This window comes from Mastigoproctus giganteus, chromosome 3 (assembly GCF_048544385.1).
Source record: "Mastigoproctus giganteus isolate SK-2022 chromosome 3, ASM4854438v1, whole genome shotgun sequence".
In the NCBI taxonomy this organism is placed as follows: domain Eukaryota; kingdom Metazoa; phylum Arthropoda; class Arachnida; order Uropygi; family Thelyphonidae; genus Mastigoproctus; species Mastigoproctus giganteus.
Window position 1 is genome coordinate 18,186,791 of NC_143577.1, and position 13,953 is coordinate 18,200,743.

At 37.4% G+C, this 13,953-nt stretch overlaps 1 protein-coding gene across 1 annotated transcript in view; it reads right to left on the bottom strand.

Moving 5' to 3' along the window:
• Nucleotides 1-13,953, bottom strand: part of LOC150087761 (transforming growth factor beta receptor type 3-like) — a 371,467-nt gene that overhangs the window by 92,215 nt on the left and 265,299 nt on the right. The window contains exon 7 of the mRNA XM_090369867.1: nt 6,468-6,660. Within this exon, the coding sequence (XP_090225993.1) occupies nt 6,468-6,660 (193 nt within the window). The remainder of the gene's footprint in view (nt 1-6,467; nt 6,661-13,953) is intronic.

Consider the following 13,953-nt stretch of genomic DNA (forward strand, 5'->3'; position numbering starts at 1 on the left):
CATTAGCATTGAAGTCCCCATAATAATAGTGTAGTGGGTTTTCTGCTCATCTAGAAGACTCAATTTCGGTGTACATTTCTTCAACCTCTTCATCATCATGGCTCGATGTTGGTGCATAAATCATTATAACCTTTAGCTTGTACCTCTTAGAAATTTTGAGTATTAGTCTTGACACCCTTGGTGATGTACTTTTGAATTCCAAAATGTTGTTTTTTTAAATCTTTATGGACCAGAAACCCAACTCTACCTTCACTCCTTTCACTGTTTCCATTGGTGTACAACAGATTTCCACTTGATAAACTTATAAGCGATTCATTTCTTCTTCTTGTTTCAGCCAAACCGATGATATTCCAATTCACATTTTCTAATTCCTTTTCCAGCTCTAATATCCTGTCTTCAGAGATGAGTGATCTTATGTTGTAAGATCACTCATTGATAGTTCCAGTCAACCCTTCCCCATCTCTTCCATCATGCAGTATGATTGATGACTTTTGAGGTTATGATGAACATCATGGCGAGATCCATTATTCCTTACATTTTGAGGGTACAGCTCTAAAACAGTGTTCGCAGGCCGGCTGCTGGTTAGTACACCAGACCGAAGCTATTGGTAACTCTCTAGGAGGCTTCTGGATCAGCTATTGTATAATCTTGCTACCTCTACTCTGCCAGATAGTGACTGGAGGGAGTCCAAGTAGTGTGTGTGTGTGTGTGTGTGTGTGTGTGTGTGTGTGTGTGTGTGTGTGTGTGTGTGTGTGTGTGTGTGTGTGTGTGTAGGGGCATTGTTGAGGCCACGTTATGTCAAGGATCTGGGTATATTCTTACCATGTGTACGCCATATCCAAAAATTTCATTACTTCATACAGCATGTCCTAACCACTTTTTCTTACTATTGAATACACCATGAATCGCCAAACTAATAGAGCAAGCTTATCTGCGAAAAGATCTAAACCTCTCAAGCACTTCCTAATTCATTTCACAAATATACGTGGTCTTAATTCTAATCTCAACGATGTCCATTTCCACTTGCAGTCTGCCAAACCCCATGTACTTTTTCTGACAGAATCTCAGTTATCGGTTGATTCAACTACTGCTCGTCTCAGATACCCAAATTATTCGCTGTATGATTCCTTTCACCTCAAAGGTGGTACTTGTGCTTATGTCCGTTCTGATATTCCCTGTCAGAGACATGGTAATTTGGAATCTCCTCTCTTTGGTCTTCTCTGGCTTAAAATCTCTCTACCTAATTCTGTCAAATTCATCTGTTGTCTCTACCGTTCTCCCAACTCCAATAATCACTTGCAACTCTTTGACTTCCTCTCTTTGCAACTTGACTTTCTCCAGCCCAACTTTCCTAACAGTGAGGTAATTTTCCTTGGTGATTTTATGTTCACAACTCCAGCTGGCTTCCGTTTCCTAGTCACACTGACCCAGCTGGTCGAGATACTGAGGCTTTTGCTATTACTAATGACCTTGCACAGATTGTTCATTTACCTACAAGAATACCGGACAATCCTAATCATACAGCCAATACGCTTGATCTTTTTCTCACAAACAACCCTTCTAAGTACACGGTTGAAGTGAAAGGTCCTCTAGGCACTTGAGATCACAACTTGGTGATTGTCTCTTCTCCAATGGAACCTTTATCTCATGGCTATTCCCAACCTCGTGTTGTTTGGCATTATGAAGAGGCATTATAAGAAGGCAAAATGGGATTACCTGTGAGATTTCTTTTCTTCTTTTCCTTGGTTGGATTACTGTTTCAAAACTTCTGATTTCAACGTTTGCTCAGATCGTGTAAGTGAAATTATTCTTGCTGGAATGGAATCCTTTAACCCACACACCTCTTTAAAATCTCGTCCTTTACCTAAACCTTGGTTTTTCAATAAATGTGCTAAGGCTGTTCAAGAAAGCAGTTATTAATAACTGCTTTAACTTCATTAAAGCAGTTATTAATCAGTCCAAACTAGAGTTTGAACAGGCTAAGATTAGAAAACTTGCTTCTTGCCCTAATGGTAGCCGAGAATTCTGGTCTCTTGCCAAAGCTATTGGGCGCAACTTTTGCCCATCTCTGCTCCCAACTCTGTCTAAACCAGATGGTTCTGTTGTCACTTCAGCCAAGGATAAAGCTGACCTGCTAGCATCGCATTTTTCTTCCAACTCATGTATTAATGATCTTGGTAAAACACCTCCCTCCATTCCCAACACACACCATTTGATGCCTCCTGTGGTCTTCTGTCAAAAGGATGTCAGAAGGATTTTGACGAATCTTGATGCTAAGAAAGCTCCAAGTCCTGATGGTATTTTTCCACTTCTTCTCAAAATCTGTGCTCCTGAACTTACTCCTATTCTTTGCCACCTTTTTTCGCTCTCTTATTCCAAAGGTGTTTTTCCTTCTGCTTGGAAATTTGTTCATATCCAGCCAGTTCCTAAAAAAGGTGAGAAGTCCCTCCCATCCAATTATCATTCCATTGCAATTATTTCTACTCCTTCTAAAGTAATGGAGAAATCCATTAACTGCCAACTCTTAAACTTCCTAGAAACCTTCCATCTGATCAACGATCGCCAGTATGGATTCCGTCAGTGTCAATCCACAGGTGATATTCTGGCTTATGTTACCCATTTATGGACTAATTCAATGGAAAGGTTCAGTGAAACACAAGTAGTTGCTCTTGATATCTCAAAGGCATTCAATCGTGTTTGGCATAAAGGTCTTCTAAACAAACTTTCATCTTATGGTTTGCCATCTGTTTTTTGAAATTGGTTATCCAGTTTTCTCTCTGATTGTTCACTGAGGGTGATGGTTGATGGCTCTCTGTCTTCTAACTTCTCCACTAATGCCGGTGTCCCCCAAGACTCAGTTCTCTCCTCCACTCTTTTCCTCTTGTATATTAATGACCTTCTTCCATTGATTGGAAATCCTATCCATAGTTTTGGCGATGATAGCACATTGCATTCCACTTTCCATTTTGAGAAACCTTGCCCTGCTCAATCAGCTTCAACTTCTTTAAAATCCGCTACCAATTTCTTAAATGTGGATCTTCGGGTAATTCTCCAAAGGGGCAAAGACAACTTAGTTGATTTCAATCCTTCTAAAACTCAGTCCTGTCTTATATCACAAAGGAGGATCAAAGGCTGACACAAGTAATTATAGACCTGTGAGTTTAACTTCTGTTCCAGGAAAATTAATGGAGGCATTGGTTAAAGAAGCACTGCAGGATCATCTAGACAAGACTTCAGTTATAGCTTGGACACAGCATGGTTTTGTTAAGGGGAAGTCTTGCCTGACCAATTTGATTGGATACTATGACGCAGTCACAAAAGAACTGGATGTAGGGAATAACTTGGATATTATATACTTGGATCTTAGAAAGTCTTTTGATACTGTTGCACATGGAAGACTGCTGCACAAATTGGAGCAGTGTGGCATTGGAGGCAAACTGCTACTATGGATAAAGGGATGGTTGAGGGGGAGAAGACAGAGAGCTGTAATCAATGGACACTGCTCATCATGGACTAATATTATTAGTGGAGTGCCTCAGGGTTCAGTGTTCGGTCCATTGTTGTTTTCCATATTTATAAATAATACTGATGATGGTATATCAAGCTTAATGTCCAAGTTTGCAGACGATACAAAGGTTGGTAGGGTTGTTAAGGACACTACTGATGCTATGCTGCTCAACAGGATCTGGAAAGGTTGAACAGATGGGCTGAGAGGTGGCAAATGAAGTTTAACATTGACAAATGTAAAGTACTACATATGGTAGACAGCAACCCCAGAGCAGCGTACCAACTCTGTGGTACTACACTGACAGTGGTTATGAATGAAAAGGACCTGGGGGTAATTGTGCAGGCAGATATGAAGTTCTCTGAGCAGTGCAGACGGGCTGCAAGAGTAGCTCATGGTGTCTTATCAATGATATACAGGAATTTTTCTAGCAGGGATAAGGAGGTGATTATTCCCTTGTATAAGGCAATGGTCAGGCCACACCTTGAGTACTGTATACAGGTTTGGAGGCCTTATTCATGAAGGATATAGAGATTCTGGAACGAGTACAGAGAAGGGCAACAAGATTAGTGAATGGAACAAAGGGTTGCTCTTACAAAGAAAGGCTTAAGTTTTGCAAATTACAGTGTCTGGAGACTAGGCACCAGCAAGCCTCTTGCTCAGAATAATCACTTGAGAGGGCATAAATTCAAATAGAGGAAAGACAGATGTAGGATAGATGTGCGGAAATTTGCCTTTAGCCAGCAGGTAGTTGGTTGGTGCAACGGACTTCCATCACTTGTTGTGGAAGTTGATAGCCTAAATAAATTTAAGGCTCAGCTGGACAGGTACGAACGGAGGGGTGAAGTGGAAGTGTTTTTTTTTTTTTTTTTTTTTTTTTTTTGGCTGATGCTGCATAAGCTTGCTTTCTTGCATCATATGCCTCTATTAATGCTAATGGTAATGGTAATCTCTCAAAAAAGGATTCTTCTGCTCCTATGCTTATCTTTGGTGACACTCCAATTTCTAGGCAAAATGATATATCTCTTTGGGGGATTACCATGACTTCTAATCTCTCTTGGCACAAGCACATTACAAATATTGCTTCCTCTGCATCTAAAAAACTTTGTTTTCTCTTTCGCTCTCGGTGTTACTTTTCTTCCAAACAGCTGTTCACTCTGTACAAATAGCAAATCTGCCCTACCATGGAATATTGTTCCCACATCTGGGGTGGTGCCCCCAAAACCTCTCTCAGGCTTCTTGATTCCATTCAGAAGAGGGCAGTTAGGTTAATTAATGATTCATCTCTAACAGAGTCTCTCCACTCGCTATCTCATAGACGTACTGTTTCTGCTGCATGCCTCTTCTACAGATATTTCCATGGGCACTGTTCTTCTGAATTGGCTCCTATAATTCCTGCTCTCTCTTTCAAAACAGTCCGAACACGTGCAGCCACCAGCCAACATCCATTTACTATCCAACTTCAAACTCACAGAACCAACTTTTCATCTTCCTCATTTATTCATTCAACTGACATTTTCTGGAACAATCTTCCTTCATACGTATTTCCTGAAAATTACAGTCTACAGAAGTTCAAGTCCAATATCAACAAATATCTTCTTTCGTCTTCTCAACCTCGAACCCAAGCACGGTTATTATTTTAATTTTTGGTTTTTAGGAGCATTAGCAACTAAGGCTATATTGCTCCGGGGATATGCGGTGGTCATTTCCTGACCTTTCCACATCCTCCGTATTTGGTGGTCACGGGCTCGAACCCCGGTCTAATCAAGAAGCGTGTGGTACGTACTGCCAATCCTGCCCACCTGGCTACGGAGGCACCCCTCCAAGCATGGTACTAAGTAATATTGGTTGTAATATCTCTCATGTTTGGGGTTTACATAAAAAAAAAATACCATGTTCCTCATTTCCCTGACAACAGAGTCACCAACAACTACTAGTTCCTGTGGGACCAGTGCATTCTGCCTTGGGGATTGCCGCTGTGTTGTGTGATGATCAAGTGCAAGCTCTGGCGTTGATGTGGGCAGCTGAGAGCTTGATGAGCCCCTCAATTTAGATCCTTCGAGGGCATCCACCCCTGTCCTTCAAGCTCTCATATAGTCCCATAACAATGCTAAGTTGTCGCCTGATTTCCTTACACTCCTTACATCGCACACACACAAAGACCATCCCCCATTGCAATATCACGTCCCATACCCGATTGCTCCACAAACATCAAGCAAGCAGTGCATTTTAAAAGGCTGTGATTCAGAGGGCAACTGCTCCCCCTCAGTTCTCCCCTGAGCTACAGCACTCCCATTAGCTTGAGCCTTTTGCTTTGCTGCTCTGGTCTGAGTCATGATTTTGATTTAATTTCAATAAAATTTAAATTTCAGTACAAAATTATAAGCTAGACTTGTATCCCAACACAGTTATAACACTATATATCTATATATATATTTTTCAGTATCGAGTATTATCTATGAGTTCCATTTATATAACTTCCGCATCAAGTTATGTATTAATCAATTATGTTACGTACAATTTAATTGACAATGAAGTTTAACAAGATTAATAGATTTTACTGATTAATTGACAATATTTTATAATATACTATACTATATCATTGCCAAAACAAATATCATACTTTCTTGAAAGAACTTAAGATCTCAGTATAATTTTTGAATTGTACTTGAAAGTACTTAAGGTCTTGACAGACTAAGATTTATAGATGTGAAATATGTGGAGCTCTTACGACTCTATATGCTACTTAGCATTTCAAATTCTTTTCAAGTGAAGATTCTCAAACAACAGAATGAAGAACAAAGAGCAAGTTTCAATAAGTAACAAGAAATTAAAAATATTAAACTTTATACTCAAAGTTTTAAAAGCAAATCAAAATGTTTCATTTAATATTCTGCAGTTTGTATATTTCTTAACAATTCATTTTAAGAATTTCAATAAGTCTAATTATGATGTTACATACCACAATATCCAAAGTACCCTGTATTCCCCATGATTCTAGTACCCATCTAACTGGTACATGACATTTAAGAATAAGAAGCAGATCAAGTTGAAAATATGGATTATCAACAGCTGTTCTTTTTCCTTGGGGTTGGATATAGACAACTACATCACTGCTATTTCCACTAGACAACAGTTCTATTACATGAATGACCCTACATGGGAGAAAAGAGGCCTTAAGTAAGTGATAAAGATAAACTGATATCCACATTTAAAAAAAAAAAAAAATAAGGTAGGCATTTTCATCATATATATTAATTTTATCAGATATTTTTAGGAAGTAGAAAATATTCAATGTTACAACATGTTTTATTTTTATGCATATATGGGAGTTCATATACATATAGTGAATGGCCACATATTCTCCACTGCATAACTCTACAGCATACTGTGAATGGTCCAACAATCAGAAAACATCTAGCTACTATTATTACTATTATCATTAGCTACATGGTGCAAGGAAACCTGAGGCTTATGCTGCACCAGACAAAAAAAATTCCCAAGTTACCCTGAGAGGGAGGGAGGGAAAGAGAGAGAGAGAGAGAGAGAGACAAAAGGAATCACCAAGAAAGGGAAGAATGATGATATCCAGCTCAGGACCCTGGGTATGCCAAGCCCCTACTCACCAAATGTGAGCCCCTGGGATAAATGGCAGTCTCCCATGGCTGGAGAGAGCTCATTGATGGGAGAAGCCAATGGAGGGTAAAAGAATTCTGCAGTCTAACAGACTGGCGACAACTGGTCAAATAACACTGTAATGCAGCAATGGCATGCAAAGGGGCACATCAGAACACACACACACACACTACATTGAACCCTATCATGGTTCCTGTACCTCAACAGGTTCCACTTTTTATTACCTAAAAACAAGACGCTTAGGGTCTAGCGGGTAGAGGAATATTGATAAATGAATAACTGAGAATTGGAAAAAAAGCTAGTACAATGAATCCCTATTCCAGTTGTCTCATGCTGATAGCAGCACAAATCAATGGACCCATTATGACATGTGGCATTACTGCAGGCTGATGATGGAAGTGTTTTGTAGCCCAAATTAGCCCCCCTCCTACACAGGTGGATCACCACAGCCCTCTTTGAACTCTACTGCCAACAAGGTACAATTCTTCATGCTCATAGTGTATCTAGATATGGTTATTAGTGAACATGATGTTCACTTGATTATTCGGTTACTAGATGATTTTTAGTCCTGACTGAGAATCATCTGAATCAGGCAGAGCGAGCTGTTTGCAGCAGAGATCCTCCACCATCCAATCTGAGGCAACAGTGGGATGCAATAAAGTCTGTGTGGGCCAGCATTCCTGTGGAATAGTTCAACACCTCATTAGCAATGGCATTTAGCATTAGTAGAGGCACATGGTACAAGAAAGAAAGCTTATAACAGCATCAGCCAAAAAAAAAAAAAAACTTTCCCATTTCACCCATCCATTCGGTACAAATGTTTGCCTAGTTCTGCCTTGAATTTATTTAAGCTGTCAACTTCTACAACAGCAGATGGAAGTTTGTTCCAGCAATCAAACACACGCTGGCTAAAGGCAAACTTCTGCACATCTATTCTACAACTGTCTTTCCTCAATTTGAATTTATGTCCCCTTAGGTGATTAATCTGGGCAAGAGGCAGAATCCCATCAGCACTGAGCTTGCTCAAACCATTTAAGACCATATACACCTCGCAGGTGCCTAGTCACCAGACACTGTAATTGCAATTCTTGCAAACCTTAAGCCTTTCTTCACAAGAGCAAGCCTTTGTTCCATTCACTAATCTTGTTGCCCTTCTCTGTACTCGTTCCAGCAGCTCTACATCCTTCCTAAAATTAGGTCTCCAGACCTGTATACAGTATCAAGGTTTGGCCTGATGATTGCCTTATACAAGGGGATAATTACCTCGTTATCCCTGCTGGAAAAATTCCTGTATATCAGTGACAAGACACCATGAGCTGCTCTTGCAGACTGTCAGCACTGCTCATAAAACTTCATATCTGACTGCACAATTACTCCCAGGTCCTTTTCATTCTCTACCACCTTGAGTGTAGTACCACACAGTTGATATGTTACTCTGAGGTTACTGCTACTCATATGCAGTACCTTACATTTGTCAATATTAAACTTCAGTTGCCACCTCTCAGCCCATCTGCTAAACGTTTATAGACCCTCTTGCAGTAGCGTACTGTCATTAGTGTCATTAACAACCCTGTCAACCTTCGTATTGTCTGCAAATGTAATCATTAAGCCTGATATACCTACATCAATATCATTAATAAATACAGAAAACAACACTGAACCCTGGGGGACTCCACTAATAACATTAGTCCATGAACAGCAGTGTCCATTGATTACCACTCTGTCTTCCATTCAACCATCCCTTTATCCATAGCAACAATTTGCCTCCAATGCCACACTGCTCCACTTTGTGCAGCAGTCTTCCATGTGCAAGAGTATCAAAAGCCTTTCTAGGATCCAAATATATGATATCAAAATTATTTTTTTTTTATCCAGTTCCTTTGTGACCACATCATAGTATCCAATCAAATTGGTCAGACAAGATTTTCCCTTAACAAACCCAAGCTGTGTCCGAACTATAACTGAAGTGTTGTCTAGATGATCCTGTAGTGTTTCTTTAACCAGTGCCTCCATTAATTTCCCCACAACAGAAGTTAAACTAACAGGTCTGTAATTACTTGTCATCATTTGATCCTCCTTTGTGGATTGGGGTCACATTTGCACATTTCCAATCCATGGGTACCTTCGCTGACTCAAAGGAAGCTCTCATAATTATGGCTAAGGGTTTACTTACTTCCTTTGCCACCTCCTTTAATATAACTGGATAGATCCTATCCACCCCAGGTGCCTTTTTTATGTTTATCTTCAACAATTTCTCCTCCACTTTGCTCTCAGTTATTAAAAAATCATTTAATATACCTCTGGTATTCCTCTCCCTGAATAACTCCTTATGTGTAAATAGTAAATGCAAGATACTCATTCAGTTTGTTAGCAACCTGAGCAGGATCATTAACAGTAGAACCATCGATATCAAGGTGACCAATCTGATTCATCCTCTTCCTTCTAGAGTTTACATAAGTAAAGAACTCTTTGCTTTTTTGTTTTGCATCCTTTGCCAAAGATTTCTTGTAATCTGCCTTTGCTTGCCTAACCTCCATGCCCAAAATTAAGAAGTAAAGAAAGTGCTACTTGTTGTTAGGGTGGCATACCTAGTATACCAGCATACCTGGCATACCAGCCACACCTGGCATATAGTGTGTTATATTCTATGTATATATATATATGTGGGGGTGCTCTGCAAAATGATAGCCAAAGTTGAATGTGCTAATTAGGTGATTTTTGGGTAAAATTTATATGAACATGCATCTCACTGTCGACTGTTGCTTTGTAATGAGTACTTAAGGTTACACACACATATGGTTGTTACTAAAATATGGGTAAATGAAAGGGAGATTGCAGAAAATCACAAGTATTTCTGATTTTGTTTAATAATTTAAAATATGTTGTTACATATTCTAAATTATGTTGTTAGAATATGTTGAATATATTTAGAATATGTTGTTACATATTCTAAATTATTAAACAAAATCAGAAATAACCTTCATTCGTGATTTAATGCAAAAGATCTTTACAGAAACACTAATTTTTAGATAACTAAAATATGACATCTTAGTAGTATTTATTCAATACTGTTGAATACTGTTCAAAATGACTTCCACCAATCTCCATGCACAGCCTTGTGCATTTTCACACAGACTTTGTTCCCCTTTGAATTTCTTTGAATTGCAAACAGTTGCAGTCTTGTGCATTTTCACACAGACTTTCTTTCCTTTTGAATTTCTTTGAATTGCAAACAGTTGTCTGTAACTGTCTGCAATTTTCCCTTGGCTGAAATTTTTGCTGAATTCCTATAATTTCCTATTGATGTAATTTTTCACTCTTCTAATCAATTTCCTAAAACAATTTGCAGGTAAAAAACAATACACAGACAATATTCTCTGACAAAAATCAAAAGCAAAAGTACATACTGCTAGCAGCAAAGTCAGTCATAAAATCCTCATGGAGTTGCATCCATAGCCACTGCCTCAAGTGGTTTGAATCACCAAGCTGGTTACAAACAGTTATATAAATAAAGGCACTGTGGGAATTACCTCTAGGACATTTTACCATGGCTCTGTCCACAACTGGACTTAAATGGAACTTATCACTGCCAACCCATCTTTCAGAATGCCCTTGACAAGTACTGAGAGTGCAGCAGGATCAATACTGTTATATGTAAAATACTTCTTTTCCTGAAGATTGGTTCCCCCCCCCAATACAACTTATAGGTTAAAGGGAAAAAACATTTGATATTACAGTCCACAGAAAACAAGTACTGAGCATATTACTGATACATTCTCTGAAATTTCTCCGGTTGCAGCTTAGGTTTTGCTTTCGGCAACCTTTCTGAAGTATTACTAATCAATTTCAATGTTTATAATTCCAAATCACCAATATTTGAGAATGTCATACAACTTATTCATGGGCTGGCTCTGGACCAATGGTTAGACTTCAGGTACAAAATTCTGCACATTAAGTATCTGAATCTGCATGATGTGCCTCAAATATAGTCTTGGAGCACCGTCAATTTCTCTCATAAAAATGCTTTAATTAAAATTTTTCTGGCTGCATGGCTATCCGAGCAAGGAATGAAATTTTGATTGATATGTGTTGGGATGATTATTTATTGGGAATGAAATTAATAGCTATGTAATGTCCATAACACCATGTAAGTATATACAAAGGAACTTTATCCTAACTTGTCTTACAAATAATGAAGGCATTTTATCATTGTAAAATAATGACTATTTTTATTATATTTATTTATTATTGTAAAAATAATCACATAGTTCTATTAGCTTCATCTAACCATTAATTTCACTAATTGGAATTAATTTCGATTTTTTCCCCCTTTTTGTTGGTTTTGCTTATTTGTCTTTTCAATGCACCTAGATTATTTTTACCTGACTTTTATAAACTGAGACATACTGAAGTCAGGTTTATTGTAGATAGAAGAGTTTTCTCCCCTGCTTCTAGTTAGGAAAGGCTATCTGCTAGTCCAGTAAAAAATAAATGCTTGATTTTATTTTATCAATGATGAAAATCAATCTTTCAAATATATTTTAAATGAAAATGTTACAAGTTAGTTATTTTGCTGAATAAACTAAAATCCCCACTTTTCACTCATTTCATCATAAAAAAGCAGAAAATAATTCTCCCTCTCTCTCAAAATTAAATGAGGAAACATGATGAATTCTAACAGATTTTGAAAATACTTCACTGGCAACATTTGAATGAAATATTTTAATATTATAATTTGATAATTCTCTTATCATATGGGATGAACTTATCAAAAATTTGACTTTACTAATGCCAAAATTGTGTATAAGTAATATTATTAGTATTATTTAAAAGGTGAAACAGTCCATCTGCACCACCAAGTACAGAAATATGAAGTAAAACCATTTGTAAATGGTCATATTAATAATATATCATTTGTAAATATTTCAAAGGTAGTTTAAAATCTGTGGATTTTCAGAAAGGTCAAAGAAACTTATTAACTGTATATATATATATATATATATATATATATATATATATATATATATATAGAGAGAGAGAGAGAGAGAGAGAGAGACTTTGCCATAATACTACTCTACAATAAATCCCACTCTTTCTAGTGCTATGACGACCTCATTCTTGATCATTTGTTGTGCAACAGGTGACAAGTGATAACAACAGATAGCAAGAGCTATGTGCCAAGGGCAACTTGCCAAGAGTAAACAGTGATAAGAGAAATTAAGTCTTGACACATTGCAAGAGCAACATATGTCAACTATGATGAACCCTTAAGCAAATGAGAGATAATTTAGTACAACCAAAGAAGCAGTGATATAACGGCATCCTTCTGTTGAAACACATGCAATACAAGTTTACTGAAAGATTAAAATGGTATCATATTACTGTATTTACAAAGTATCAATGCAGATTCAACATGTAAATCAAATGGACATAATGTTTTATGGATAAATTTACTCATCTGCCTGCATTTGATAAACATATAAAAGATATTTCAGCTAGTAATTTAGAATACAAAAATTAAATTAAATGCATATACAAAATAAGAAATTAAAATTAAACTTCGATTATTGCACATTATCTCAAAAAGCATCAAAGCTAATTTTCATACTTTTCAATGTATAGTTTATTTACATTTTATGTGCATTTTCATTTAATGTTTTGGCAATGTATAATTTACTAGCAGAACCTATTCTGCTTGAATAAGGGAGTTTATTCACTACAATAATCATTCAATCTCTTTTTTTTGGGGGGGTCCATTAGCATATATGAATATTGAATCTTTGTCTTCACCATGCCCATCCATTCATCAACATGTAACAATTCAACTCCCAGTGAACAGGAAAATTCAGTGAAATTTTATATATCTGTGTTTTAAAAAGATTTGTCAAGCCTAACCAAATTTTATTAAAATTGGACTAAGAGAAATCTGGTAATTCCTATTTCTTTTTTGTTTTCTATCCTCGTGTAATAATTTCAGCAGATGAATTTTCATGAAATTTTATATTTGGGCTTTTAAAAAAGATTTGTCCCACCATTCCATATTTTATTAAAATTGGACCAATAGAAATTCAATTATTATTTCTTTTCTTTTTCATAATATCTAGACTATCCATATATATATATATATATATATATATATATATATATATATATATATATATATATATATATATACAGGGTGTCTCAAAAATACATGGATAACTTCAGGAATGAGTTCCTCATATGTAGACAATAAAAATATTTTATATCAACATAGTTCCAGAAATGCTTGGTTCCCGAGTTATTAACCAGAATGTCTTATCTACCGCAGGTGATTTCCTTCATCACAAGGTAATGACAGAATCTGGTGGTTTTCCATTCCGACCATGTACTGAAATCAGGAGCAAGCGGATATGCACTTTATGTATGGTTTGGCAGATGGCAATGCTCTGAAGGCTTGTCATCCACGAAAGGTTCCCAGAACGAAGATGTCCAGACAGGAAAATGTTTGAAGTTATCCATCACCCCCTTTATGACTATGGGACCTTAACACCTCATGCTGCTAACAGAGGATGACCAAGATCTATGACTCCTGAAGTAGAGGGGTGGACCAACTGCCTGGCCTCCATGCTCACCTGATTTAAACCCACTAGATTTCTTCTTGTGGGGCCATTTAATGGTGTATTCGAGTCCGGTAGCTGATGCGGAAACTCTCTGCAATCGAATTGTGGTGGGTTGTGAGACAATACGAAACATGCCAGATATTTGGCATTGTCTTCGCGAATCCATGAGACATCGATGTGAGGCCTGTATTCAGGCAGAAGGTGGACATT